This window comes from Buteo buteo, chromosome 19 (genome assembly GCF_964188355.1).
Source record: "Buteo buteo chromosome 19, bButBut1.hap1.1, whole genome shotgun sequence".
Lineage (NCBI taxonomy): Eukaryota > Metazoa > Chordata > Aves > Accipitriformes > Accipitridae > Buteo > Buteo buteo.
Genome location: NC_134189.1, coordinates 25,653,879 through 25,681,307, shown reverse-complemented (window position 1 = coordinate 25,681,307; position 27,429 = coordinate 25,653,879). Strand labels below are relative to the sequence as shown.

The 27,429-nt window shown below is 40.5% G+C and overlaps 1 protein-coding gene across 1 annotated transcript in view; it reads right to left on the bottom strand.

Moving 5' to 3' along the window:
* Positions 1–824: 824 nt before the first annotated feature.
* The window catches only part of LRP6 (LDL receptor related protein 6), a 131,127-nt gene continuing 104,522 nt past the window's right edge, over positions 825–27,429 (bottom strand). The window contains exons 13-23 of the mRNA XM_075051779.1: positions 26,180–26,382; positions 24,097–24,308; positions 23,702–23,892; positions 19,087–19,296; positions 17,630–17,755; positions 16,030–16,266; positions 14,209–14,319; positions 12,153–12,383; positions 10,777–10,913; positions 9,488–9,585; positions 825–7,682 (exon numbers count right to left, since the gene is read on the bottom strand). Of these exons, the coding sequence (XP_074907880.1) occupies positions 7,391–7,682; positions 9,488–9,585; positions 10,777–10,913; positions 12,153–12,383; positions 14,209–14,319; positions 16,030–16,266; positions 17,630–17,755; positions 19,087–19,296; positions 23,702–23,892; positions 24,097–24,308; positions 26,180–26,382 (2,048 nt within the window). The 3' untranslated portion in view covers positions 825–7,390. The remainder of the gene's footprint in view (positions 7,683–9,487; positions 9,586–10,776; positions 10,914–12,152; positions 12,384–14,208; positions 14,320–16,029; positions 16,267–17,629; positions 17,756–19,086; positions 19,297–23,701; positions 23,893–24,096; positions 24,309–26,179; positions 26,383–27,429) is intronic.

Here is a 27,429-nt window from a genome sequence, read left to right as displayed (position 1 = left end):
GGGTTCTTTCCACTACCAAAGCAAAGATGCAGTGTGTTATCCCTCCTCTAGTATAAAATGAATGGCAGGATTCCAGTGCTCGCCGTCACCTCTGCTTGTGTGCACATATGCAAGGAAAGACAGAAAGAATCACATGAAGGAAATAAAGTCTTTTCAGACTTCCAAGTGGTCTTTTCTCAGACATGCAAGGAATATTTCTTTGAATGATGGAAAATACCCTATTGTCCTTTAGTATGCCTGCTGCCCTTTGGTGCCTGGTAGACACGATTTCAGCAGCTCTGCCATCTCTGGAGGCCTTGATAACTGGCATAGACAAGACACATGGTGGAGCTGCAGCTGAAACACAACTTACTCCTGTTTCCTGAGCTACACTCTCGCTCTGAAGAGTATTTTTTGTTTAAAGATTTAACTCAAGTGGCTCATTGACAGGGCTGATCCTGCTCTTTGTGGTGTCCCTCCATACCACCTCTCTGGTATGCACTTTAAAGAACAGCATTTGAGATGCACCCTGATGCTTAACAGCTGTATCTGGAAAAGACCAAAATTCAGGGAATCCAAAACAATATGAATGCTGTACACAAACTTCTACTGTATTACAACTGCACAGACTGTGCAGAAAAGGTAGCCACCATCATTCACAAAAGAAAAAAAAAGAAAAAAGAGCTGGTGAGCCTTTTGTAGCCCAGCAGCAATTCACAACTGGCATTTTTAGAGAAAAACGCAGCACCCAGCAGCTTCACACTAATGGCTCATTTTCCAAGGTAGAATAAATATAGCACCTTGAAATAAAATAAGCACAGCACACTAGCTGAGAATGTGTAGCATTTATTTTTACAACATTTTGTGAAACTGATAAAAGTAGGCCCTGTTTTACTGACATGGGCAGTGATATCTGTCTTGTCCATGCCTCCATGTAGAAAAACTTGAGCTGTAGAACAGCTTAGTACAGCCACATCCACACTAATACAAAGCCAGACTGTTTTCCACAACCAGTGGATGCAAGTGGAGCGAGAATTCCTGTGCTGAGCTTGTAAATTCAGAATTGCTTCCTACCCAATTACTTGTTACAGCAATAGGATAGGGCGGTGGGGGAATTTCTTTCACATTTTAAACACTTCGCTCTTTGCAAACTTTTCGATACAAATTGAAAGATCAGCAGTCTCCAAAATAATCACCAGGCATCTCTAGTCTGATAAGGATTTATTTGGTAAAATTGTCTGGTTTGTATTATTCTATAAACCAATCTAAGTGATCAATAATGGAGACTTTTGGCTTTAAAATGTATCCAGTTCCATTGCAGAATAAAGGAAATAACAGAACTGCTTGAAGTCAACGATGTGTTTCAGGCAAATGCATCAATGTTTGCAGAGTCTGCCTACAGCATCAGGAAACTGAGCACTTTCTGGCTTTTATGAAGAGCAAAAGACACACATGGACTTTTACCTTTAATTACCTGTCCTCCAGATGCCAAAATAAAATGAAGAGTACCTCTCCTTTTCACTCTTAGTTTTATTATAAAAATCAACATTTCATTTGTTACAACTCAGTTTATAGTAATAATTGGAAAGGATTTTTGTACAAGGTTTATATACACGTTACAAGTAAAGCACTTTATTTTACAAAAAAAAAGTTAGTGAATGAGTGAATAGGGCTGACCAAATGTTGGTCATTATAATATAAATACATCCTTGCAAAGCACCGTCGTACCAAAGTTGATGAACAAGAGACACCAGCTGGCTTTAAGACAATGACAAACAGTGATTAAAGCTTACAAAAAAGAACAAACAAAACAAAAAACAAAAACAAGATTAAAAAATCTGAAAGCAGCACCAGATCCTTCACTTGCAAACAAGGCTAGTTCAGCTTAAGCCTGGTGGTATCCTCTTTACAAAAAGACACTTTCATTTTTCCTCCCTGACTCTTAACTGCCTGGCTTAAGGCTACAGCCATTTTAATCAGGACTTCAAAGCCGCTCCTTATTCATGTAAAAGAGGGGAACAAGACTGCTCTCCAATAGTTTCATCATAACAATCACGCTTTGCGCTACTAAGACAATCTGTGGCCCGAATCAAATATGGACAGTTTACTTACCCTGCCCTGCACAGATTTGGAGTGGATCACCCAGTCCCTATAAAATGCTGAGCTGGCATCATCCACTGAGCTGCCCTTTTTTAAAGATGGAAAGGAAAGAGAATTGCCCATTTTGGATAACTACTATATTTTATTTGACTTCTTTTAGAAAGAAATTGAATGTTTTCCAGCCATTTCCAAGCTATTAGGTCATTCCGAACTTATTTTCAAGGTGTATCTGTCACCTGCCAATTAAGTGAAAGGTTAATTTTCAGGCTATAAACCCACCCAAATGCAGTTAAAAAAAAACTCACAGCTAAGAAAGCAATTTCTGAATAACAATGTTCAAATTATTTTTGCACCCAATAAACCAGCTATTTTTTTGTTGTAGAAATAGTAAGTAATCTGCTACACGCACAGTACACGTTCAAAAGCAGATTCTGTCTGTAACAATATTGTGTGACAAACCTGCTCAAGACAAAAACGTCAGGAAAAAAGTGACTGATTACATCTTAAGAGATATTTTGAAGAAGTCATTCGATGCAACAGCATGCGTGACCAGGGAGTTCTATAGTTCAAGCAGCTCCCCCCAGAATGGTGGTAATCAATTAATTCAAGGAGATTTGCCAAGCAGTAAGGAATGGAAATACTCAATATTCAAGGCAGTGGCCTTTTCTTCATCTTAGCACAGGCTTAACTGCTTTAAAGTAAAACAAATGAATCTGTGTTTTAGACTCACCAATCCAGCCATTTCTAGAGAATGGGCTATAATAGAGATGCAATGCACAACTGGAAACCAGAACACCACCAAAGCCCGTTAGTGCAATAAATAGGGATTTTCTGCATGCACCTTCACTTGCAGTGGATTGTAGCACCTGCTGTGTAAAGCAGTTTGGGTGGAATTTTCTTCATAATTACACTAGGACTACAACTGATTGATTTTTATGCGCCTACAGGAAACAGAAGAATTTTACTCATCTGCAAAATTAACTCAAAAAGTAGGGGAACAGTATAAAAAAATGTGCTTCCTCTCCTGTCTGGTAAGACAGAGCATTAACTATTTGGGTTTAAAGTAGTAAGTATTCTGTTGTCCGTCCTACAACCTGGCCAAAAGAAGTCCAGCTTACACAAGACAACAGGACAGCATCCTGCATTAGCCCTCAAAGGCAGAGAGACTGAACCTGAAATGGGGCTGTGTGAATGCGTATGCACAAGAGAGAAAATTACTAGCTTTGGGTAAATTCACATTATCAAAGATATGTATACCTGCATACATATACTTGTACACGCACGTGGGGGGAAAATGTTATGGCAGTAATGTGGAATTTACAATACTGAAAGTTACAACTCACAGCAAAATGAATCCTTTGATATCAACTGGCTCATTTGCATATTTTGCATTATTGTAAATATTTAATTTAATGCATACGCATAGGTTGCATGAATTTATATTCATGGAAACCATTCTTTATTTCAAATGCAAATGCTATGTGCATGTTCCACTTATCATATCTAAGTTCTTTTCAAATAAATATCTTGGTATCCAAAAGCAGTGGAGAAATGAGGAGTGCTCCTTAGGAAGGTATGAAATGCTTGCAGTATGGCATGGCAGGTATGATTTTAAAAGGCAAGACTAGGTCTCATTAATGTTGCCGTTTAAATGTGCCAAGCTCCTGTCGAACAGACAAAGGTTAGTTTTCAACAAATTATGCTGTAATGTCCTTTTTTTTTTAAACTATAAAGGACTGTTCCTTTCCTGATTGAGCATGCCAGCTATTTCCATCGCCAAACAGCCAGCTATGAACACTTCCCATGATCTACATAGAGGAGAAAGTGCACAATAAGTACTTGTGTTAGTGCCTCCCTGTGTATGTACCCGATGCTGTAAGATAAGGACATTTGTGCTTAGCTTAAAAGACAAAGAGCAGTTTCTTTGACATCAATGAGACTACCTCCACGCTAATGATACAAACTCACTTTGGCGATCTCCTGAACTGACATGCCTGCGTTATCTACAGTCCTAATATCTCAGTCAATTTGAGAAGTGGGAGAAAGTACGATCCTCACCGAGCGAAGAAGAGAATATGAATCAGGACTGGCTCAGTGGCAGAGAGGAACAGAGAGAAACTGTTCAGTCTCCATGTTCAGTCTATAGTTTATCCACGGGGAATGCATCAGGTGTACATACTACTTGCATCAATGCTTTTGTAATTTGGAGATCTTCCCAAGAGGAACTTCACAGATCATCAATTCTTTCAAAATTTTGCTCTACGTTTACTGGAAAAATACATGTACTTGCAAAGGCAGATCACAGCTTCCCACTAAATAAATTCTTTGGTTAGTCCAGATGAGAAACAGCCTGCTCTCTCTCTATACTGGTCATCTTCAGTGGAAAAACATAGTCTGTCCACTTTCTCCCTCTTCATGTGAAACTCCCAGAAGCAGATCACTCAAAATTATCTGATGCACAAACTGAAACACACGTATCAAAAAGACTTGATCAAATCCTACACTGAATTGTATGTCCACCCCATTGACTTCAGTTGAGTTATGCGTGGATATAAACTAGCCCAGAAGGCAGGCAGCACGATCCATATGCAGAGAACATTTTTCTCCTAAAATACTCTTGCTGTAATTAACACACTTAACGAATTTACCTGCAAGAAGTCCCCTCCAAGAGGAAGGCTCAGTGAGGCAGGCCAACCACACCAGAAAGAGGATACCACTCCTTAAGCTCAACCACCTTACAGTTTTTCAAACAGAAATTGGCACACTGAAAAAAGTATTTTGCAAGAAGAGACCATTGCCATCGCAGTACAAGCACTTGGACTGAGATACAACAATGCAATATTCTTCTGAGTTCATTAGTGCAAGTTTCCACATGTGAACCCCACACGGAATGCTGCACATGAAAAAATGTAAACAACAGAGAAGTTTCTAATTCTCGTCGGCGTGCCAGCCTCAACACCCCCCGCCCCGACACACCTGCCCTCCTCCCCTTCATATAAATGGTTTTGAGTTCCCTTATAGTTCACAATACCCTCTCCTCAACATCCATCCTGCTGGAGAACACAAACAAGCTTCTTCACCAGCAAGGAAGAGCCAGAAGAACAGCTACCACGATTCCTAGATACCTAGAATGAAGCTGGGCAAAAAACCTTAGTATGCCAGATCCAGAGATCAACTGCAATAGCCTGGAGACCACCAAGGCTTTTTAAAGTTTCCTCAGGTATCTTGGGCTCCTAGAAAGACCCTTTATTACAGCTGGAATCCCAATGCCGTGGTTTTCCTTGGAGCCAAAACCAAGTGAGACTCCAATACTCCAGATGAGCGGCAGCACTAGTAAGAATTACTTGTCGCTAATTCTGTCAACAGCATGAATTAAAGCCCATGCCACATTTTCAGATCATTTCTCTTTTAGTTGAAACTGGCTGCGAAACAAGCAACAGAGAACAATAAAACCCAAATGGCACCTCTGAAGAGTTGCTACACCCATACTATGCCCAAAGGCTAAGAGGCAGAAGCTCCTCAGTACCTTTGTTTTTAGAAAGAAGACTCAGAGGGTCAGCCTTTGAAGGCATTGAGCACCTTCAACAGATTCGATGTCAACAGAAGATGCAAATGCATAATGCTATCTAAGATCAGGTATACTGCGAACTCCACTACAGTCAAAGCAAATTCAAAACACTGCACTGGAGTTGAAGAGGAGTTAATAATATCCTAGGTTGCCCCTCAACCTACACAAATAATGTTTTCACTTGATTATATACTCTCCTGTCAAAATCACCATGGTGAGACTGACAGGAGAAGGGGCTAAATATGATAATATACAAAAATAGAGATGCGAATATAAAATGGTTTGGTTAAGAATATCTTAAAATTTGACATTCACAGCGGTTAATACTAAAGTATTAAACTCACACCACGCAAAAGAGGAGGTATGTCCAAATCATACTGAGAAAAACTGGCTTTACCTAACACAAAGAAATCTTGAGCAGTTAATACAGCATGGGACCCCCTTCCAATGATCAAAACATCTATTTTTTTTTATGGACAGTTGCTCCACTGAAAGTTAAATGCTTCCTTACTAGGAAAAAAATAATATATATATATTTATATATATGATTTGTATACTGTGATATTAATATACACTGAAAGTACTGCAAGGATATATTATTCATTTACAGTAAAACTAACAATCCATGGTTAAATTTATAGTTTATAAATATGCTGTCTATATTATATGTGGTATAAAAATATTTGACGTTTTGTGGGCACTAGGTCAAAATAAGGTTTTCTTTTTTAAGGGACTAAAAATCATTCAGGTATATGCATATTACCCTTGTCAATTACGTGAAAATCGTACTGACCTGGTACAAAACAGAATCCTACCGTGTTGGCAAAATGAAGAAGGTAACGTATAGCATGGTACTCACTGCATGACAAGGCTAATTAGGAGAAAAAAAAGAATTTACAGCAGCCAAGTTCTAGCAGTACTTTAAATAAGGATATGACTTAAAGTGACACGGGCAGGAAGAAAGGATGCAGAAGAGATGGGAAAAGCTAAACAGGAGAAAAAAGCAAACTTCAAAATACACCCAACAGAAATCATTGAAATTCCAGAAGCAAGGAGAGAACTCTAAATGCTCTAGTTTGGTAAATGCATTAAGATAAAACAGAGGTGTATTCATTTAAAAAAGTGTGTGATTATTTTTCTGGATTCACTGCTACGATTGCTGTATTCCTGTAGAAAACAAAGCCCTTTGTGTAAGGTTAATATCTGTCCTGACTGCGTTTTCAAGTTTAACTTTAGTTGCTGGCCCTCCGTAGTTAACATAGAGGTTATTTGGCTACTTCCAAGTATCTATGGTATGCTGCTCTGAGACGGACTTCTTTATTATTAGTTACTTTTAAACATTTTTGGTATTGACAAACCCCACATCTCGCCTCACTGGACAAGTAACACATCCCGGTCCTTCCATTTCCTTATGTGCTCAGTCACTTCACTGGATTAAGGCATGTTTTTGTGTTCCATTTGCAAAAATAAAAACTTTTTGTACAAATGTCTGGGTTCTTTTATACAAAAATTTTTCTTCTTATGGCACAAGCAGCAGTTGCTGTTTAAGAAAATATATAAATATCCTTTTTTTTTTTCTTCTGTACAAATATCTTCAGTATTCCTCCACCCCATTTAATAACATTTAACTGTACACTGTCCTACCTCATCCTTCGCCAAGAGCTCCCTCCCCCCTCCCCAGTAGAACATTTTGTATTTACACTTTCACGGCAGAGGCAGATAATGGGGTGGGGGGGCTACCCCTCATGAGGAGTCCGTGCAGGGGGACGGCGGTGGCGGGTAGAGATGGTGAGAGTAGCTCCGCTCTGTGTACGGGGAAGGCGGGCAGCTTTCGTAGTTCTCCTCCGCCGACAGGTACTGGCTGCGTGGAGTGGGCGGCGGGGGGACGGGCTCTGAATCATAGTTCAAGTCACTGGTATAGCCCTTGGCCGTCGCTGCCGTGACCCTTCGGCTGGGGGCATAGTCACTGTCACAGACATCCGTGCTGCAGGGCGTCGTGGGAGGTGCAAAATGCCGGTAGCTGTAAGGCCTGTAGCTGCAGCGGGGAGATATATGGGAAAAGCATCAGCATATAGACAGACGGTGCATTTCAGGTGATGCATCCACGAACAAGCGAGCGGCAGGGAAGTCAAGGTGGAAATGGAGAGCGGGTCGACCTCTCTGCAGTAGGCACACAGCATCACGCTCTTCTTTCTCTTACACCACAAACTTGCTAACTCCCCTGCAGAAGGCCCGCCTTCACACTACAGCGTCAGGCAAATTATAGCAACTAGTGAAAGGGATGCTGATTATTAATTACCTACAGACAACAAGCTCCCTAAGGACTTACTTGAGGTAGAAAAGGTTGCTCCGAAGGCAGTGGGGCAGGAAGAGCACGGCGGGGGGGGGGGGGGCATGGAATTAGCTGTGTGGCAATTATATGGAGAAGATATTCTGTTCCCATTATGCAATCTATGGGTACAAACTTCCAAGCCCAGTCAGGGAGACTGAAAATCGCCTGGCACATTTCATAGCAGTCAGAAGAATTGCTTGCCAGAGCAGTAACTGGGATGGAATTCCCAAAGGCTGCTACCACAAAACATCTTTTAAAACGAGCCCAAGACAGTTTAAAGAAAACAAATGAAAGGGAGGTGCTTGGTAGCTACAATTATCAGCACCACAGCCAGTTGTTCGGGGCAGTTGGGGAGGCAGCTCCTCTATATTCAAGTCACAATGTTAGGAAAGACGGGAAGATCAGAAGCAGCAAGGCCAGCGTTTATTTTTGGGTGGGGGAGCATTCGGAAAGCATTCAACCCTATGCTACAGCCCTAATACCATTTATAATACTAAAAGTCACATCAGCTAACCAGCGATCAGCATGATTCATGCTGGTGCCAAAATTTGGGTTTCTTTCATTAGAAGATTACTCATCATTTTAAAAGATTTTTCATATGGCTGCAAGGGATCATTATAAACATCTGGTCTGACCTTCTGCACAACAGAGGCCATATTTTCTGCTAATGGAGAAGAGATGTCTTTTCAGCCCCAGAGACCTCATTATCCAAAAGCCCCCAAAGGCTCCGTGTTAGGGAGGCATTTCTTTCAAATAGACAAATACAGCGCTCTCTTCTCATTGACCAGATCTACTAGTGATTTGGGAGGGGAACCTTTACACCCTTGGGTAGTAGGTGTCTCTTCATTTTTGGTAACTATTTAAAAAATGGTAATGTACTCTAGCATCTTACAGGGAAGGTAAGAAAGATACGTTCAAGGAAATGGCGATAAAGCTTGTGTGCCCATAAATATTAGTCAGAGAAAATAAGCAAAAGGTTAGCAACCTTTTTCAGGTATTAACCCTTAATATGGCAAACTAGAATTTATGTGTTTTACCTCGGCCATAATATTAATGTTACTTCTGACTTACTAGCCTTTATATTGCCAATCTTCCTCCACATGGTGTTTGCCTATCATTTCTGATGATTACATAGCAAATTATTTATGACAGAAGCCTAAAAAAAGGCAGGGTTCACTCCAGGGTAAGTATTTTTGGCTCAGTTATCATGGTACAGGATCCTTTTGGCATTTAGCTAATTTTGTGATGAGTGTTGTCACTCCCCCTAAAGCAATATACCCGAGAGGTGTACCACTAACCCACTTACCGTACAATTTACCTCAAACAGTGCTGCACTTACACGCACGCTTCAGTGACATGATACATGTGAACCCATTTAAGCACCTGTTTTAGTGCTCGCAAAATCAGGGCCTTTGATTGCAATTCTTATGGAGCAGAGGCTGTCTTTATTCTGCATTTTTTCCACTAACTGCTTTGATCCTGACAGAAGCTATTGTAATAGTAATTACCTGTAGGATCTATGAGTGGATGGGCTGTTTGAAGAATAACCAAATTCCATGGTATAATGTGAACGTTCAGTAGCTGGTGATGGTGGTGGGTTCAAAATCTAAGGGGAAAAAAAAAAGAGAAAGAAAAAAGCCACAGTTTTAAAAAAAAAGATATGAAGGAGACTTAAGAAAACATCAGTTTATAGATTTTCTTTTTAGTACTGTTTAATACAAACCTTAAGTACTGCATATGTGCCACCCCCCACCCCCCCCACCAAAAAGGATTTTTCTACTGTTTATTCCCCAGTTCTTTAACAGACATTGGAAATGCTGCTTGTTACCATTTCCACAGAAGCTATTACTAAGCTCTTCTCAAAAAACGCTGACTGATGTTGCTATTTTGACATACCCAGTGCTGAAAAGTAAAGTTGAAGCTAGCTGTTCAATACCAGATTGTCACTAGGGATAGCACTGCCCTAGGCAAACTGGCAGATGGCTGCTCCTGCTAGCTGTAGTCCCCAAGTATTACGCTGTTTATAATATTTGCAGCATGCTGTCCAAGGCAAGCATTTCTTCCCTATATAGGCATGCTCTTACTGCATAAACAGTATTTTGATTAATTTAAAGATATAACATGATGGATTGATTCTCAGAACTGAAAACAGACAGTTGAAGATTTCAGCCTGCACTGACCGAGCACGTAACTCTTTAACACCCAATAGCGGCTTGGTGGACTTCATACAAAAGTATCTAAAACAACCACCACTGATGCTAGCAGTAGAGAGACAGGGAGCCCTCTAGGGCTGGTACCAACTTTTATATAGCATCTAGCGCAGCACACTACCCACTTGTGACTAGAGGAATGCTATGGAGTTGCAAGACATTTATTTATCTGTCACTTGCAAGACACGAGACACAACTTCATTTTAATTCCTCGACAGGTCTATACAGAATCAACCATAGTTTTACCTCCAGAGGCACATGGTAGAGTGTAATGAAAGGAGATTGCCCTGCCAGAGCTGCTCAACATTATATGGATTTTTTCATCTCCCCTGATGTTCAGTCTAACATCTTTTACTGGCACTGGGCACTCTCACAACTTTTTAAAGTTAACAGAAAATTCCTACACTGTTTTGGAAAAAGACAACCTCCTCTCCCTTCCCTTTCAAAATCACTTACTCCATCTTCAAACAAGTTTATTGGGCTAGAAATTTAAAACAAAACATTCACCTGTCAATTAATTATCCTCAGAAAGACACTGGCACTTCCCTGAAAGTTATTAAAGGTCTATGAATAATAGAATGACTTACTGGAGGAAAGTAAGTGCCTTTGGTACTTGAAGAACTGCTGGAAGAGGCTCCAGTGACATGGGCCCTGTCATAGGGTGGCCCGCTGCTCCCTCCCATAATGCTGAGGGAGCTGATCACAGATTTACCTCGAGACATACCTGAAGAACAAAGATGTATATCAGTATTCAATTCTTTGAAGCAAACAGAGAAAAGAAAGCTTTAAAAAACCCCAAACAAACCTATAAGCGCAACTCCTAAAACCAAAATTAATCTTCTTGGTATTAAGAGCAAATTCAGTGCTCCTCGATGGACAACTGGAATAAAGAATGTCAGGGAATAAACATGTTGGTTTTGTGTATCAGCTACTCAACTGCAGGGCTTGGCACTAGGCTATACTAGAGCTGTATGAAGAGAAACAGATTTCTTTCACTTGAATGGCTGGAAAAGACTTGAGGGAACAGGCATTCAGGCACTATTTCTATGCCTCAGAATAAAACATGAAACCGACTCTGACCACCTCAACTGCGCAACTGAAATTTGTGCGAGAGAATAGAGGGTTTGTGTTCTTTCATTTCCACACCATTAAGTGAGCTTTTGCTACTGGACTGAAGCATGGTGGCAGAGAGTCCAAGTGGGAAACGGAGAGGTATGCCGCTGTGCTCGAAATAATGGTGAAAATTTTGCTCAAAGACTCTCTTTATGAAAGCAGGTTATTACAGAAAGTAAGGAAATTTGTTGCATTATTTTAACCCTGTAACAGCTTCACAGAACCTCTGTGTTCTAACTGGAACCTGCTGGATCCAAAGCCACAAGTATGTATTTAATCAATATGTACAGAAGCAATGCATATAAATGAAGTGCAACATTGCAGTCAAGTCTTGCTTTTTAAACAGCAGTAGCATCATGTGCTTGGATTGGTGTTGGAAACTTCATCATCGAACGAAATAAGCTGAGACCACAGTTATTGCTGGTCATTACAGACTTTACAAGAAGTTTCATAAGCATACAAACCCATTCTACAAATCTAACAAGAATAATTACATAAAGTCCCATGAATATAACTCTGTGTAACTTCACTCTGTATTGTCATGACACCTTGTTGATGCTGTAACAGTCCAAAAAGAGGATTGGTAGCAAAGGAAGAGAACTCCCACAGTATGTGTATCTATTTGAGCTTATGGTTCTGCTAAGTATCTAAATGCTTGTGAATAGCATCGGTAAAATGGCAGTTCATTGTTATAAAGAAGGATGGCAACAAGCCTTGACAGTCCTGGCTTCCAACAGCTTCCAAGAAGTATGCATCCGGAACAGACATCTCCCATGCATACATGCAGAGTATCCTCAGCTACAACTACGTGGTGCCAAAGAGCAGGACAAGGATCACACCATTTACTCACCAGGAAGCGACCCTGACAAAGAGCTTGGGTGAGGCACATAACCAAGAGGTACGGAGGCTGGTCCGTGCACCACATAATCATTGGTCATTGTTTCCCCATCTCCCTTCATACGTGGGCACAGCACCCTCTGGCAGATGAAATACATTGCTCCAACAACAAAAACTGTAAGGATCACACCAATGATGGAGCCTATTGTGTTGTTGGGCTGTGGTGCAGGCTCCTCCGTTGTGTCTAAAAGGAAAAAGGAAAATTAGACAGTGTAAGTTAATCCAACAGCTTCATGTACCAACATCAGCTTTCCTGACATCCTTCCACACAGGAAAAATAAAAGCCTCCTCTTCTGTAGGCAGACAACAGATTTCACATTAATGTACGGGAGGAACAAACAGGCACTGGGACAGGTCTGTTTAAAGACTCGAAGTGTCCATAAGGGCTTCCTGTGCACAAGATGACCTCCACACATGCAGAGAGGTTTTTGAATCACAAATGACAGGAAACGAACAGTACATGCATGTGCAGGGGGGTTGATGAACAAGGTCCTGATCTTGCTTCATGCTGACAGGCAGGGCTATCCTTTGAAATTGATGAACAAGACCTGCAGCCGTGACTCTAGATAGCACTATGCGGGGGACTCCAGTTATGCTTTTTCTCGTTATTGAAGACAATGACAACTACTTTTCATGTTACCTCATCACATAAGCACCTAGGTTATCACTCAACGTAACAGATTGGCACTCCCTTTTCTCAACTGTGAGACATTCACTTACGCTGAACAGTAAAGGTTATGCACCAATGATGAATTCTGGGTTTCCTGCTATTTATTAAACTACCTAACCTACTCCACATCTGACCCACACTGATGGTTACAGATATAGCTGAGCACCAGCTTTAGAGGTGCCATCCTTATGAGGAATCTGTATCTGAAATGATTATTCAACTAGTCGAAATGAGCGGCTTTCCCTACAATACCATTTCTGGGAATAACTGGCAACCCCCTGCCTCTGCTTCATGAATTTGACAAGAAAAGCAGACTTAAAAGTATTTTCCTGTTCTAGTCAGTGTTTTACATCTTACCGATTACTGCAAGTCTTTTCCTCAACACATTTTCTTCTCCCTGAACACCAAACCCACACTTTAACCAGCTTGTCACAGTCTACAGAGATAAGTAAACAGACTTCTGATCATACTGGAAGAGGGACAGTGACAACTGCAATCTTACTCTGGGTGGGCTAATTTTCCATCTTCTGTTACCAAACCAGAAAATATATGAACTATAATGCAGATAACTATACATGTCTGTGGTAATGTCACTAATAACTTGGCAGCATGACAGAACATCTCCTATTACTCCTTCTTAAGATCAAGGGTCCAACTCTGGCTTTGCATTTTCAAGTCATGTGTGTGTCAACCACGATATATGGATCTCTAACAGAAGAAGAGATGTCCCTATTTACTCTTTCTTTTAAAGCACCAACAGTGAAAATGAACTTTCAAGTTGGAATTTTAAAGGCAGTGGTTTTCTTGCAGAGCCCTGGAGATTTCAAGGTAGGAGATATCACATGTTACAAATCATAAATCAAGCTCAGAATTACATCTTTTCAAGATACAAAGGAAATTTTAGAAGGTTTACTCTATAGAGTGCTCCTCTGATTTTAAAAGCACCTGCTATTAATTCTCTGCATGAGAAAACCATGAAGCAGAGCAGTTGTATATAAAAGCCTCATGCTGCTAGAAAGATTAACACTGCACCAACTCAGCATACTAACAGATTATAGTAAAACAACCCTTTTATTCCTTTTAAAAGTTTAAAAAGGTAAGTGGAAAAATTACTAGCCTGCTCTGCCTCAGAGAATACTCGTTCAGAATACTAGTTATTTTTGTTATTCGTATTCTACCACATTGTGCATTAATTGCATGACAGCAGTTATCAACAGGAGCATTCATCTGGGTAACAATTAATTCAGTCTGGTTGGCAGAATAAAATCTAACTCAGAGAAGGTAAGAAACAAATTTTGGATGCTGCAATCAAACCTCTAGTCTCAGGTTTTACACTTACAGCACCCTTGCTCATCTGAGCTGTCACTGCAGTCCAGGTTGTGATCACATTTCTTGCTTTTCCCGATGCACTGCCCACTGGCACAGCGGAACTGATCGGTTAAACAAAGCACTGGAAAGAGAACCCCCCCACACACCAAGAATCAGTATCAAAGACTTCTACTCTTTAAAATGTTTAAGAACACAAGACACCAAAGCATACATTCAGGAGTATCTTGGGAGAGCTTTGCCTGATGTTAGCTTCATTTCTTAAAGTAGCCAGTGGCACTCAAAGTCCCTCATGCCAACCACGCAGAAAAAGTGATTCAGTGTTCTGTTGAGGATATTGCACAGTGGGTACCTGGTCCTTACTGCCTACTTACAATAAGGACACTACAAGACGAAAGTACCTTGACTAAAATAACTCAGAAGCAGAAGGCCACTGAGAACACAGGCACTTATCCCAGGACATGGTTATTGCAAAATTACTATAAGAATCTCCAATCCTAAGCATTTACTGTAATATAAGAGAGAAGAGTTAAGTTATTAAAAATAAAACTGCCAAACCATGATGATAAAATTGTTTAAGAAAGATAAATGTGGTTTCTCAATGCCCTTGTGCTCTTCCTGTAAACCAGAGAACTCCTTGATCATGAGACAATATATTTCACTTGACATTATGTTTTTAAACTGAAATGAAAGACAGAAAATAAAACTGGAGCTTTGCCAGTACACTCAAAAAATAAACTACCACTTTGGGAAAAAAGGCGCTGCAGGCAAGGTGCTGGCTGCTGTTGTTTACACATATTTTTGCCTCCTGTTTCTCGTAAATCAAGAAATTCTTTCTGACTTCAGTTGAATTAAGAAGTTAAGCTAAAGGCTTTTCCGATCTTTAATCAACTTGAATACTCTGCATAACAGGGCCACTTTGAAGGTGATAAACAGCCCCTTGTCTGATATCTCCAGTCTCTGGATGGCAACTGGGAAACTAACTTGCACAACTTATTTTCAGATGTCAGCATCTCATCTGGCTGACAATCACCTTTCATCACACAGGAATTTCTGCATCGGTCTGTAGGTTTTTGTTGGAGCTGGAGCACATCGTTTGGAAAGAAATTCAGCCTTGATTCAAAGACCCGTAGACAGTCTCTTTAAAGAAGGAAAATGTACTGAGAGGATAGAGAGGAGAGGCATCCTTTCAAGCTTACAAGTTGTCCCTTCAACTCTTCACTACTTGCACAGCGGGGAAAGCGAGTTTGCTCAAGTTTCACATTGTGTAGTGGTGGGGTAGTTCAGATTCCACCAGCATAACCTATCCTTCCCCAAATTAAAAGAACCTAATTCTTATTGTGTTGGCAATAGCACTTAAATACTCTCTCTTGCTGTGCTCTATAGGAAGAAGAGGTCTCCAGAAATCTTGTCTGTCTCTCACTCCCACTTACTCACAAATGCTTAACTTTAATTTATAATACCTGAACAAAATGAACAATCCCAAGACCTTTACTGGGTACAAGGTACACAAAAAACCATGACAAGGATTTGTTCTACTTTGTAATTCACTCCCAGTTACCAGGTTTTTAGAGCTTAAAAACAGATTACCTTTTTAATAGTACTTTTCACAAACAGAGCTTAAATCACTGTGCAGGAGATCAGTGTTATTTCTATTTCGTAGGTGGAGAAACAAAAGTATGGAATTGTGAAATAATTTCCCATTCAATAGATCAGTTTAAAAACTAGCAGAACCTTGGATCCTTCCAAATCCTACTCAGCAGTAACTTTGGAATCTATCATAGTGTCCCCTTGACAGCTTTATTTTCATCACACTCCAAAAGACCCTCTGTACCTTCACAGTTCTTCTCATCAGAGTTGTCCTGGCAATTTGCTTCTCCATTGCACCGGAGGGCACTGTCTATGCACTGTCCACTTTCACACTGGAACTGGGTGTCTGAGCACACCGGGCAGTTCTTTTCGTCACTGTGGTCTTCACATTCAGTGAAACCATCACAGCGCCAAGCCACTGGGATGCAGTCAATCTCACCTGTGAAACAGGTGAACTGCTGAGGGGAGCATGTTGGTGGTTCTTTAAAAATCAAGCAAACAAACAAAAATTAAAAATCCAGGTGAACAAACAGTAGATCAGGACAGGTAAGGACAAGATGATCTCAGCTGCTCTGATTTACCAAGCAGCTGATAAACATGCCACATCATAAGGTAACTTCCATCCCTGCTGCCTCCACAGTCATTTGTGCAGATCTTGAGCCCCACGTGACTGATGCAGGCTCACATCAATGGAGTCTCATTAGACAAAGAACAAGAGGAACAGAGAAACATGTATACTCAAACCACAATTATTTTCTTCCCTTCCCAATTCAGCCTCTTACACCCTTCTCTTAGCAGGTCTTCAAAAGTCTTCATTTAAAGTCAACACTTCTACTCTCCCTTTCCTGCAACAGGACTGTATACACAACTGATGGCTCACTTTCTTTTTAACATTCAACAGTCATTGTATAGGAAACGTTAAAAGGATGTAATGCGCTGCAGATGGATGCACTGTGACTCAATGTCTAGTTATGTGCCCTCAACAGCTCTGTTCAGTCAAAATTCTTTTAAAATGACAAAAAAACTGCTCAATCTAGTCAAGTCCTGCTATCTCAACACAGCTGTTAGCTGTTATTTAACATTTACTACAGTAACTGTTAATCTCATGTAGTAAGTGAGCATAGATTTTTTTTTCTCTTTTTTTAATCCCCCTTTTCTCCCCCCGCTTTTGGCCTGGTATTAAACTTGCTCTGAGAAAATATCTGGATTATGTTAGCTCTTGTTCCATTGTGAGACCACACGTCGCCTTGATGGCGAGAAGATTGCATAATAAATCCATTCAGTACGGTGGCACAAAGAGACCCAAGCACCAATGTGCCTTTCCTCTTCCCCGTTTCAACCCCACCCTTGGAGACACCAGGGCGTAGGCTACAGTGGCCGTATCACCACAGAGGAGGCAACTCGCCCTTCTGGGACTGCAGTTCAGAAAGACACACACAGGACGAGTTTGAGGAGGACAGCAGAGAAGAATAAAACGGCACAGACATGGTGCAATATGCCACAATCTATGACTATTCGAAAAAGAACACACAGAGTGATAGAAAAAAGTAATAAAAATCATATAATTAAAAAAATCAAGTTGAAATAATTCAGTGGTCTTCACTAGAAAGGGTGAACAGAAATCCTTATTCAACAGTCAGCTAGTGAATTTTTCTTCTCTTACACCTCAATACTTGCAGATTTAGCTGGGGGGGCAGGGGGAGGCAAAGAGGTAAGCGTGTAGAAACGTATAAGAGCACCTGGTGCACTGTCACATTCTTTCTGCTCAGAAGCCACCCTTAAAGATGGAGACCACCCGCCCACAAGCCGAGAGCTCAGTGATGCAGAACATGGGAAGGACTTACCTCCGCAGGACAGCTCATCCTGCAGCAGAACAAGGTGGACTGGGCAAGAGCAGCGCGTGGTGCCGTCGCCCTTCACAATGCAAATGTGCGAGCAGCCACCGTTATCTTGAGAACAAGGATGTTGTCCTGTGATTTCAAAAACAAGACAGACAGGTACTGACAAGAAATCCCCATCTCGTTTTTGACCTTTCAGTGATTCCTTTGGGCACACAGGACTCCCTTCATTACTTCCTTCCCTCTGGGGAAGACACTACTAAAAACAACTCTGAAAAAGTTGTATTTTGTTGCGTACATCTTTTCCCTTCACACACATCAATAATCATCACGCACATCGATCATTGTCCATGATCTGAAACATTGTGAGAATCATGCCGTGGAGCCTACTAAAACTGTAAGCAGTACTCAAAGCATTTTGCTTCTTGTGTCAGGCAGAACTAGTTCTACAGCAAAAATAGTAGCATTAGTAACACAAAAAGATGCCTTGGATTCCATACTTCATTTTCTCTATCAGAGACCATTAAAAAAGTAAACTTTTCTAATTTATGAATTCTGAAGCTTCCATACTGTCTCTGAAACTCAAATTAACATGCTCTAGATAAATACGTCTCTTCATTTTAATGTTTAATAAGGACAACGCACTTCTCTTGGAACTCCTGACAGATTTACTGAGATTAATAGCAAACAAAACTAGTAGTAGTCTGCACTGATGCTTTAATTAAACATCCCCAGACATTTTTCTACATATTTCTCCAAGGCATGCACCACAGCCTATTAACCAGGCCTATTTGCTCCAGGATGACAGCAGCTCTATTGCTTTAACCATCCAGCTCCCATCATTTCAAACACATGTGTGAGGAAAAGCTATATCCTGGTAAACAGAAAACTTTCAAAAGTGCAGCTGCGTTCAACGCAAATTGTTATTTAATACACACTTCCTTTGTGCAATGCAATGTTGCTTTTTGTCATTTATTTCAATATGGATTGCCATGAACAAAAATTGTTCACTTTGCCTTCAAGGTAGGCAGTCCACCGAAACATTTACTGCTAGTAAAAGGCCCTGAGAGCTGTGCTCGTCTAAACGGAGTAAACACCTAATAGCAACTCACTAGCATGTTGCAGTTGTAATCATCTACTAGGGATGACAGGACATTTCCACTGTGCCTACAGACACTCACATGCCAGGTGCCTGTATGGGACTACCAATAAAGTTGTCATCAGCAACAAAACATGATGCTGGGCTTGTGATAGATTTCCAGTCCATCGCCAACTGCCTGAAGGAAACAAACTTAATTGCACCCTGGCGACGTACAGACACAAAACGATACCAACTTCTGGGCCCTTCGATCTGCACTGATGTCAATCAGTGACAAGGCAAAACAGGCTCCTCTCTCGGCAGCCACTCCTTGCCTCGAGCCCCACAGGCACTGTTTGCACTTGCAAACAGGGATTGCACTTACTGTATTCCTGAATGTTGAGCTCTTTCACAGCATGGATGTCACTGAGTTGTGCAATACGAGCTTGGACCTTTGTACGTCCTTCTCGACCAGTCATATCAATCTTTTCAATCATCTGCTGTTGCCTGTCAATCCAATACAGCCAGTTTTCAAATACAGTTAGTCCCACAGGCTGCAAGATATTAGAGTCTTCCAAAACAATCCGGTTAGCACCTGCAGAAGGGAAAGAGTGGTTTAGTATTTCAGTTGATTCTAATTGAGCCATCACAAACATTTTCCACACTACTCACACCACTATATTCCACCTACTTCTACACTACCAGGTAAAAAAACAAGCAATCCTGGGTTCTCTGGTACAAGACTGATGCATTTTGCAGACAGATGATCAAATCTTTTTTTCTACTTTCATCAAGATGACAGGTTTTGTGCTTCAAATACATTTACTGTATTTAAGAAGCATCTGGAGTTGGGGGCTCAGCTCTCATGAGCCTATCCAGTCTTTTATCGATATGATGGGAATTGGTTAATTCTTTTCATTCTTCTACCCTTTTTTGGAGAGATTAACTGCTTTGTCTTGGCATACAATAGGGAATAAGAAGATGGATTATTAGCTTGAGTTAACTAATACAAGATAAAATCCAAGCAAAGACAAGGTAGTTAGTACTTTTCACATGAATTATGAGATTAAGGTAAACACTTGACTTCTGACTTCCTCCTATTCTTTTGTTTCAACTACATTATCTTCACTAAGGTTTTCATGCTAAATTGGGAACGCTCCTTTCTTCCTAGTGAAGAGTTACTTTGCTCATTTCCTTTTGTAACCATCGGTAGCAGCCAAGAGGCTTTAGCCTTACACCTCTGAAGAGTATTTGTTGACTTTTATGCTAGATTACCTGGCATTATAACTGCCACACTTCATGGTTAACACTGCACATAAACAGAAGACAGTCTGCAGCTGTTTTAAAGGTATCATTAAAGACTGTCCGAAGACAGTGGAGACTTTGCAACTCATGCACAGAAGGAAAATATGTTATTCAAAACCTGAGAGCTCAAAAGTGAGGTTTAATCCATGCTTCGTTTAGTTTACATGACATGGTCATTAACACTCAAATATTCAGTGAGGTTTATCAGATTCTGAGCATAAAATTACTCACAAACGTAAGGAATCTGCTTCAATTTTGAAATTCTGAAACAATATCACAGCCTAAAATTAGGCCACAGCTTGAAAATTTACATATAAATCCTGGTATTTCGCATATCTGGGTTCACTGCTATGCTTATTTTTTACTTTTACTACAGCAGACAATAGCTTTACATATGTTCATCCACAAAACAATTCCAAGAAGTTTTTATATTTAGTCCTGTGAAAATATACAAGTACAACTGACTACTACAGAAAAATTCTACCATGTCTCTCCCATAGTCACACAAGATAATGTCATGGGACAAAAGACACGCATTTTATGATTTTATAATTTGAACAAGTTCTATCCCTCTGCTTTGATTAGTAGCAAAAATGTTTTTTGGCTTGTGGAGAATTTAATCAACAGTATGTCAGTGATGATGACTTACAAACAAATTCAGCTATGAAGATTACATTTATCTCTTTTTCACTAAATGCATACAGAGCTCAGAAGTTAAGTAACCTTCCAAACATTTAACAAGTGGTAACATATAAAGCAAAACATGGAAATTCAACTATTAATCCTGAGCTAGACTGGGCTCTCACCCACCACTTTGGAACAACACCAGCAATGATCTGATTAAGAAAAGATGTTGATGGATTCCGAAGGAGGCTATACCCAGACTGATGTAGAAATTAATAGACTGAGTGATGTAAGTCAAACTAAATAACTGCAACCGTCTTTTAACCCCCATGAAAATGACTCATTGTATAGGGAAAAGGTAAGAAACAGCAACCTGCATCTTGAGGAGAAGAAAAGCTAAGCTGGAAATAGGAGAAAATGCAAAGATGACAGGGAGGAATATAGTTAAAACAAAGACATTGACCTACCCAAATGGAGCCTGTACATGCCCTGCTCTGCCATACTGCCCTTGTCAATCAGCATGGCATTTTGCAGTATGCTCCTAAAGCTGTGAAACTTAAAATTTTCACTCCCTTAATGTCTTAATCTTTCTTTTTAATATTTGTGACCAAGTTTAACTGACTATTTCTGACTAAACCGAGACAGCAAAATCCCTCCTTCCATAAACCAACAACAAAATCCAAAGCCAGCTTATCAGGGTGCTAGTCCCCTTTATTGGTAATGTCAGATGAAAGGGAGATGTGATTAAGAGAAGCTTTGTCTCCTGGCATCACCATTCTCTTTCCAGCAATACCTTTTACAAAAAGACTTAAAAACAAAAAAATACAAAAATCAGGACACACCCATAGCTCAATTCTATTTCCAAATAAAAATGACTTAACTCTAGAATCATTAGACATTTCCAAATCACACTAATTATTCTGGAATAGAAGAACTAATTTCCAAATAGTTTCCATGGTAGGGAGCTAATTCCAGTCATCTTTTCATAAACAACCCCTTAATCATCTGAAGAATCTGGTTAGCTTCAATAGGATCTCCCATTTGGGCAGCATATCCAAGTCCTAACTGTATGCCTGAAGGACAGGGAGGAAGAGAAGGACTGCATCACATAAAAGGCATTCTAGCTCTCCTTCTCTTTATGGGTACTGGCGTCTACAGAGTTGACAGAACAAGAGACTCTGCATGTTTTTAAGAAGCTAACATGCAGAAAAATTACTCTGCCGGTCAAAAGAGCCTATTAATCAGCATTCCTAAGCACAGGAATGCATCTCAGCAGTTAGCAATTTATTGTGGTGATTATAGCAATCTATTTGTGGTGCAAATGCCAAAAAGCAAGAGAGGTTTTAGAATTATTTTTCTTCATGTTCTTTGAAAATATGGCGAGCTTTTCCTACACAGCATTGGTGATCCAACAGCCACATCTTTAAGAGAAAAAAAAAAAAAGCAGAATCATTAAAACCAGAATGAATTAGAATTTAGATCCATCTCCTCCTCTGGTGTGTTGATTTCTGGCAGATAACAGCCAAAAAGAGAAACAAAGCACATGAGATGTTCTGCCGCCCATTACTCGACTCATGCAGACCCAGGATCTGGGATAGCCTAGAACATGCTGAGATACTCATACCACATTTTTTTTAGAATAATTCACTAACTCAGGTTATGTCCTGTGTTTTAAAATAGTAAACAATCAGGGTATTGCAGTTCATTAGTGACCCTGAATCTTCCAGTGACACACCACATGAATCACTGAAAAAAAATTTATTATATTGCTCAATTCCAACCAACTAGAAAACCCAAAATGTTTTCCAAAACAAAAGCTTATGCTAGCAACTTAATAAAAGGCTGAAAATCACAGTGGTGTCAATGGGATTATGTGCTACTACTTTGAACGAAGGTATCATGTCATCTGTTAAAGACATTACTACAAACTACCATACTCTTGTTAAGTTTTCAAACTCACTTACAGATTGCAAAGTGTGTCCTTCCTTCCTTACGCATGTACTTATGCTTCTGATAGTAGAAAACACTCAGCTGCAAGGACATGCACTATTCAAACTGGGGATGGACTTACTGCAAAGGAAGGAGAAATTCTGCCAATGCCCTCCACTAGCAGCAGCACAAAGGGTGCATATACTCCATCACCTAATGGAGGTGGGTATTTATGTGCTCAGAACATCCTGTCACTCCCAGCAGCAACATCCAGCCCAACTCATATCACAACAAGTTACTAGCAAAGCCATGAGACAGCTGAGCTGATCCAGCAGCTTGCCGGATCCGGCTAGTAAATAAAAGACATAAATAAAAGGGATTCTTTCACACCCATTCTAACTGCATGATTTTTCCTCCTCTCTTGCTCTAGTTCTGGTTGTTTGCTGGACTTTTTCCTGAACCAACTCAGCTTTCCAAACCAACAGAACACTGTTCTCTATTTCTCTTTTTCTGTATATTGTTAGGTTATTGTTTTGCTTATGTGGTTAAGTGAGCTGAATCAACTCAGAGGAGGTCAGACAAGCAGCATAACCAACCTTAGGGAGCAGGCAAAGAGAATTCCATAGCTGGAAGAGAGAGGTTTTTGCCTTTTGAGAACAGAGAGATGTTAGATCTGCTCTATCCTTCTCACATCATTTCACCCCAAATGACAGGTATGTAAGTGACCTGCATACTTGCTTCTTTAACTCTGCAGGAAAGATTTTTCCACTAACGGGAAACCTTCCTCTGATTGACAGATTACTGCAACAAAACCAATGCCTTTAAAAACAACCCTCTCGCTCCCCTTTCCAAAACTGCTGCAATTTATTTGTGAACTGACTTTGGGAAACCATACGAAGGTCTTGCAGAGAGAAACTGAAGTAAATAGCATGTGTAGCAATTAATAATGCAAATCAGATAGAGGCATGAGACTGTAAAGGCACGCTGCATGAATCATGCACATTCCCTGGCTGGGAATTTAGGGAGCGATTAGAATCACAGTACAGACTGTTTATAGTAGGAAGGAAAAGAAGACACCTTTCTCTGCATTCCCCCACACCCACACCACACAAATGAATCACTGAATTAAAGCGCTACTATACCTGAAAGGTCACTGCTTTCAATTCTCCGCAGGTCTGAATCAGCCCAGAACAACTTGCCTAGCTGGCTGTCAATAGCTAAGGCTACGGGCTTGCTCAAACCACTGAAAAAAAGGACCTCTCGTTCAGTTCCATCCAATGCTGCTCTCTCAATTTTAGGAGACCTTTCCTGTAGGTTGGTGAAATACATGTATCTGGAATAGGAATGATTAGAGGGAAAAAAAAAAGAAAAAGGTTTATTTGATCTTTCCATATTTTTGCTATATGACCAAGGCATCTTAACAAACGTCAAAGAAGTTTTTATTCTGACAAACAGAAACCAGCCAGCAGTAAGAAATCAATTTGATTCTCAAGACCTTCAGCCTGAATTTCCCCACATCACTATTTCAGCTACATACCCTTTCTCTGGATTCACTACAATGGCCCTGGGCCTATCTTGATCTCCTTTGAGCACCACTCCCATGGGTCTCCCATCCAGGCGTGTCACATTGATCACATTAGTAGCTTCGCAGGTCCAGTAGATATAGCGGCTGTAGATGTCAATGCTCAGATCATAAGGCTGCATATCTAGGTTCTGATTGGGAACTGGACTTGTCACAACAGTGAGGCTCTACAAAAGAAAGAAAAGCAACCCACAGAAAAGCATTTAATCTGATCCAATATGAGCAATTTTATTTGCTATGGATGCACCACATCAAACTACTGCTCAACAAAAGGAGGCAGCCAAAATACTATCATAAAGTAAGGAGACACCCAGGTCCAGTTGCCTCACCAACACCTTTGATCAGATACAGACACTTAGTCCTGATGGTTTGTTGTAATGGCAATCATCTAAGTTGGTTGCAGTTCATAAGACTTAGCAAGTTTGACCAATAAGTCCAAACTGCCTCTATGTTGAAGATTCAGGGTCAGCTTCCATGTTTCCTCTGCCTTCTTGACAACTCTAAGTTCAGTTTGGATAGACCTAAACCCAGCACATTTAGCACTCTACAACAGGAATGCATCACCACTAATTCCCAAAGCTGCAGCTGAACAGATAAAAACACAGGCAAAGTAAAGACCGCACTTGAAATTCTTGCCTCATTCTTCTCCACCATCGCTGCCATCACACTTGGGGGACATAACATAAGGATGAATAATAAATGGGAAGGCAACTGCCAACAGACAGAAAGGATATCACCCTAGCTTACAACAGTGACTTTAGAGCATTTCCAGCTAACACCTTTCTGCTTCAAAGTTCTTGCCTTCTACCTGTCCAGACCTCTGGAGTTCACATGCCTTTTTGTTTTTTTAATTTATTATGTTTTTTAGAAAGAAACTGCATATTCTCCCTATATTGAAAGGTGAACCTAACTGACATCTTTCATGAACTTTTCAAAGAATCTTACGAGGACTGATAACTCACAAAACACAGCCTTACATAATCTTCCTGGAAAACTTCATGCTTTTGAGGTGAGCAGCCTCCACCCTCTCACCCCCAAATTAAACTTCACCATAAAATTTGCCTAACTTTATTTGGCTTGTCACCTCTATGAAAGGGTGTTCCTACAAGTCTTACACTTGTTTATTCTGCTGAAGCTGGCAAAAACCTGGTGCCTTTAACTAGTTTTGGGTGTTAAATTATTTAGATATTCCAAAATTAAAAACACTGGTAAATTAAGAGTTAAGGCTGAAGGGCGCTTCAGCAGGATCCAACTACCACCACACCCACCACCAGAAACCACACACTCTTACAAATTAAACTGAATATAACACCTCAGTGTTGTTCATCTTAGTCTCCCGCTCCTCCCCCATTCAAAAAATCAGGAAGAAAAAAAATCTATTTTAAAATGTGAAAATGAATAACCAGTCATAGCTCACAATTAACCTCACTAAACCTGTATCACCTTTTGCCTTCTACCCTACTCTACTTTTTCTGTATTCCCCAGTTAAATACATCTTCCCAAGCCTGCTACATCTCTTATACGTCACTAGTTTCAACCTCCCGGCTCAGTGCCTCTGTGGTTGATAACAACTCTCTTCCTATCCCCACTAGAACCTGGGAGGCTTCAGACACACCTGTGTGCTCACAAAGTCCCACCCTCTTCATTTCAGAATCAAAGCCCCTGCACCCTGCTCATTTGTAACTCTTTCTTCTCTCTGACACACTCCGTTTCTCCCAAGAAGCTTCTCATCCATGTGTCACTTCTCTCAAATATGGGTTCCAAGAGCCCCCAGCCTAAAGAGAGCATTGAGCAAATAATGCACTGTGAACAATGGTATCTTTAAGTTGGCCCTCGTTTTCCATGTTTTATTTCCTGCTGCACCTCCCAGATCACCGGCTGAGGTCTCCAGAAACTCCAGATGCCACTTGTTTTGCAAAGTGACAGCTAGTAATCTATACGAAGTCCATATATCTAAATTATCCATGTACAATCATTCATTGCTGGGTGTGGGGCATGCCTTCCTCATCTTTTAGTAATTCCATAACCCACAGGATACCTGGCTGCCATCCTCCTGTGCCTTCCGGATGATGTTCTGCCGAGAATCAATCCAGTACAGCTGCTTATCCAGGGGGTCATAATCAATGGCTCGAACGTTCCTCAGACTATGGATAGGGAGTATGATATCTGGACTCTGCTGCTCATCTATCACCATGCGATTAATTGCATTCTTCTGACTGAATAACAGAAAGGTTGTAGGAGCTTGATGGGTTAAAAAAAAAAAAAAAGGTGAAAGGGTTACACGTAGCAATAAGGTTGTGTATTTGTACCTTCAGTAACAACAACTACTATATGTAACCACACAGCACCTATTATTTCATTCCCCTTCTCCCTCTTCCAAAAAAAAAAAAAAAAATCAAAACAAAACATAAAAATCCCAACCTCTGATCTGTTTGGAAAGCCTTTCAAATGACCTCTTTTTATGATAAATGTCTGAACGTGGATGAGACAGACAAAGATAATTTTGTAAGTTGCAGGACTAATGAATGTGAAGACTTCTGTCAAAGTCACCTCAAAGAAGAATGGTCAAACCATGCCTCTCAAAGAACTGTCAATTTTCTTTCTAAAGGGGTCCCAGGGAAATGCAGCTCCACTGTTTTGAAGTGGAACCTTTTGCTAGGTACAATTCTACTTGCAGAGGGAGCTGAGCAAAAGCCAGCACTGGTTCCTCATTTAGAGGTCCCAGGGAAGAGAGACTGCCATTAGAGTGGTTCAGTCCTGTTCCCACAAACCCTCTTTCTGTCTGCACTGGAATGGAACAACAACTAATTCACAGGAAAATGTTAGGTGTGTGCAAAGATGTGTTTTCGGAGAAAAATGTATTCACCCTTCTCAAATTTATGTATCTTTCTTATTTTTAGGTGCTCATCTGGCAATGCTAACCTGCAATCAGAAAAAAAAATAAAAAATCTGATGCTCTCCTCCAGCTTTCCAGATGCCCAGCAAAAATTTCCTGGACGAATCATTTTCTTCTTAGAAATACCATCAAACATCAGAAAATAAGACTTCCCCACTCCCTATAGCTGAAGTTTCCTGGCTGCATCTTACAGTAAGTGCACAAGGCATTTAATACATCATTAAAAAGAAGTTATCCCAGTATTACATAACTGGGTCAGAAATCAGAGGAGGTAGTTAAAGCATTTTTCTCTTTTCACAGCATTCTTTTCAATAATGGTCTACCTGGAGCCACTGCTGTGCAAAGCAGCACAAGAGCCAGCAGCCAGAAATGCCATTTGCAGCCTCCCTGAA